Below are 3,672 nucleotides of genomic sequence, written 5' to 3' on the forward strand. Positions count from 1 at the left end.
CCACAAGCTAGAAGAGAGCAGATTTAGATTGGATATTAGGAGGAACTTCTTCACAGTTCGAGTGGCCAAGGTCTGGAACGGGCTCCCCTGGGGGTCTTCAAGAGAAGGCTAGATGTGTATCTAGCTGGGGTAATGTAGGCCCAGCACTCTTTCCTGCTTATGCAGGGGGTTGGACTCGAGGATCTATTGAGGTCCCTTCTGACCCTAGCATCTATGAATCTATGAATCTTTGACTTTCTTGTTTCACACTATTTGAGTCCTGCTCTGAAGTCAGAATTACTCAATTCCTTATGCATTTTTCTATGGTACTCCTTACTATGTCATTCAAATACAGTATAATCTCATAAGCTGGCGTGCTTGTGACTGAGCACCTGCCAGACATTTGAAAACGTGAGATTTTTTAAACCAGTGTGGTGGCTGGCCATGGAGTGGGTAAGTGGTGGGGAGAGGGTTGCAGTGGCTGGTCCTGGAGCAGCAGCCACATGGAGAGCGATTACATGGAGTGGTGACTCGTGGTGGCAGCTGCCACATGCAAAGTTCCCCCTCCATGTCCAGGAGAGCGGGGGGAAGTGGCGACTGGTCCTGGAGTGGCAGGGGGGAAGTGCCAGATTTCTGATAATTCCGGATTTATGTGCTGTATACTGTACTTGACAAATATTAACCCTATAAGATAAGGCAGTATTATTATTCCCATATTTGTATGTGGAACAAAGATAAAAAGTATTCACTAATTTTGTGAATCTAAAGACATCCAAGGCTTGAATTTTCAGAGAAATTAATGTGCTCAAAGCAAAGTTTCCATTTATTCCAATGGCAGTTGTGAGTAGCCTGCACTTCCATAAATCAGTCCCAGTCCCAGAGGTGTGAAGTCAAGCATCCAGAAAATTAGAACACAGTTAGCAACTAGCTGAGAAAAGTTTGGTTTGAACAATACTTCCAGAATTTCCTAGGAACCATGGCAGGAAAAGGGCATTATCCTGTTACCCAAGTAGCATTTGAGTGCCATATCCATGTAACTATCCTCATTCCTGGCAATGCCCTACCTCATTCCCATGTTTCAGCTTCTGCAACAGCAGGTCTTAGTCTCCTCACCACAACCCTGATTGATTCTGTACAGTAAGACAGGAGTACTGGGGGGAGCAAAGCAGCTCAGCCCTGATCCAGACATGTACAGCAGGGGCAGGGTGGCCCCAGTCTGGATGCACCTGGAGGGGGTGGGGATGGAACAGCACCAATCCAGATGCATGCGAGGTGGGAAGGGGAGCAGCCCATCCTAAATCCAGACATATGCAGGATGGGGCTGGGGCATCTCTGATCTGGATGTGTGGGTATGGGTGGGGGGAGGAGGGGGAAACAGCCCACCTAATCTGGAAACATTGGGGTGGGGGGGCAGACTCAGCCCTGATCCCGTTGACTAGACAAGGCTGGATCTGGCTGCGTGGAGCTTCCACTGTCAGGTTTTCTGACCCATGGGGATTCCCTTGGGCTGCAGTCTCACCTTGTGGCACTTCTTTGCTGGTTTCAGAAATTAAAAAAATTTCTTCATGCCAAATCCTATTCCTCAAAAAGGATACTCTTCACAATCCAACTGAAAGCAAAGCACTAAGGCCCCAGTCTAACAACAACATATATACAGACATGTTCCAACACAGCACAACATGGGATCAAAGCCCATATAATACCTCATAGAAACAACCAACCTTAGGCAAAAATTAAATCAATTGCAACAGTTATAAATGCATTATAATTACTAATAAGAGGATGATCTTAAATACCCTTTAATAATAAATGTTTATTCTTACCTCCACAGCAAATGATAGCAGCCACAAAGAGGGATATATCACTGTCATCAAGCTCCAGTGAATTAAATTTCATTGCAAAGTCAAACTTCGGCTCCATGATATCACAAAATGGCTTCCTTAGGCTTTTCAGAAACTCTCGAGTTATAAAGCCATTTCCATAGGCAACAAGCATCCCATCTTTATTCATCACTGAAGCTAGCATGGCAAATATGGCTTCATAAACTCCATATTTTAATAGGGTCACCTGATCATTCAAGTCAAGGTTTGAGAAGCCAGGGATAGATTTAGCAAACTCAGTTAATTCTGTTACAGTCTCTACAGATGTGCACTGGCAACAATGAAAGATTCGAACTTCTGCTTCCTTGTTCTGAATTCCATTAGCTACCAGCTTTGCCACCAAAGTCTTCTCTGCCATGCACAATGTATCCATGTCATGTATGACAAATGGCTACAAAGAAAAGGTCCAATTAATTAATTTACAAAATAAAATGTTAATATTTTAAGAAAACAGATACGTTTCACATAAAAATCAGCCTTCAACTTTTATTAAAAGCCTAAACTAAGTGGCAAGTAACATATGGATTTGTGTGGTTTGTAATATAGCTCCCCCCTCCTTCCCAACCTCATATCTAGTGGACTTGAATCTCATCTTATTCCATTCAATTTGCTATAAAATAAATACCTTATATTAAAGTTAAATCTCAATAGAAAAAAGTAAAAAACCCACCAAAACTCCACAGATTTCAGTCTACCCATGTACTTTTATAGTGCAAAACAAACAGCTACAAGCTGTAGGTTGGCTGCTGCTTTTTACAGGAATAATAGTTCATTTTCTTACTATCTTCAGCTTCTTATAGGAGGCTTATACTCACTGCCTGGATAGGAACAATGGGATAGCTAAATGCAAAAAATAGGAAAATGCTGTAAAAGCATGCTTGATTATTAACACAAATATTTACACCCATATCCTCTAAAATGTTATTGATCTTGGTGTCTCAGAGAAAAAAAAGTCACAGAGCATTCAGTGCTTAGTGTAAGAGACTAAATTATAGTTTCAGAAAATTATAATAAAATCAGATACACTTTTTTCGAATATCTATTCTCCCCTTTTCGAGGAATAATAAATTTGGTAGTAGAAAAGCTCTAAGCCAGTTACTAGATGAAGTTATTAAAAGTTAGAAGACTGAGCTTTTTTTTCCATTTATAACACTAAGAGGTATATGGACCTCTAGAAGTACTAAAACTATTTCTGGAGAAGTTACCTCTGGCATGAAACAGTATATCTACAACATGACACCTCCCCCCAAGCTAGTAAGAGCAAAATACAGGTTTCCCTCAATTTATATGGGTTCTTTATATGTGAATTCACTCTTATACAATGAGCATATTTAGACCCATAATTTGTTATATAAGAGGTAAATTTGCTCTTATGTGATCAACATAGACGGCCCCCTGCCCAAGCAGATAAGTCTGTGGGGGGAGGGGAAAAGGCCGCGGCCCCACTCACTCCACCCCTGGCTGGAGCGGCCCCAGGAACGGCCGACACCAGCTGCCTGAAGCTGCTGGGCTGCACCATGCTCTGCCTGTCCACCTCGTGCTTGGGCTCACATAGAATCATAGAAGTAGGGTCGGAAGGGACCTTGTAGGTCTTCAAGCCCGACCCGCCACCTGGGCAGGAGAAAAAGACTGGACTCAAATGAGTCCAGTCAGGTAGTCATCAAGCCTCTTCTTAAAGATCCCCAGGGTAGGAGCCAGCACCACTTCCCTAGGAAGTTGGTTCCAGCTCCTAGCCGCCCTAACTGTGAAGTAGTTCTTGCAGATGTCTAATTTAAATCTACTCTCTAATAACTTGTGTCCATTGTTCCTTGTC

The 3,672-nt window shown here is 42.6% G+C and overlaps 1 protein-coding gene across 1 annotated transcript in view; it reads right to left on the reverse strand.

Annotated features, from left to right (window-relative positions):
* Nucleotides 1–3,672, reverse strand: part of PPARA (peroxisome proliferator activated receptor alpha) — a 63,017-nt gene that overhangs the window by 12,293 nt on the left and 47,052 nt on the right. The window contains exon 7 of the mRNA XM_019544282.1: nucleotides 1,803–2,250. Coding sequence (XP_019399827.1) covers nucleotides 1,803–2,250 — 448 coding nt within the window. The remainder of the gene's footprint in view (nucleotides 1–1,802; nucleotides 2,251–3,672) is intronic.

This window comes from Crocodylus porosus, unplaced genomic scaffold (assembly GCF_001723895.1).
Source record: "Crocodylus porosus isolate Cpor-Errol unplaced genomic scaffold, CroPor_comp1, whole genome shotgun sequence".
Lineage (NCBI taxonomy): Eukaryota > Metazoa > Chordata > Crocodylia > Crocodylidae > Crocodylus > Crocodylus porosus.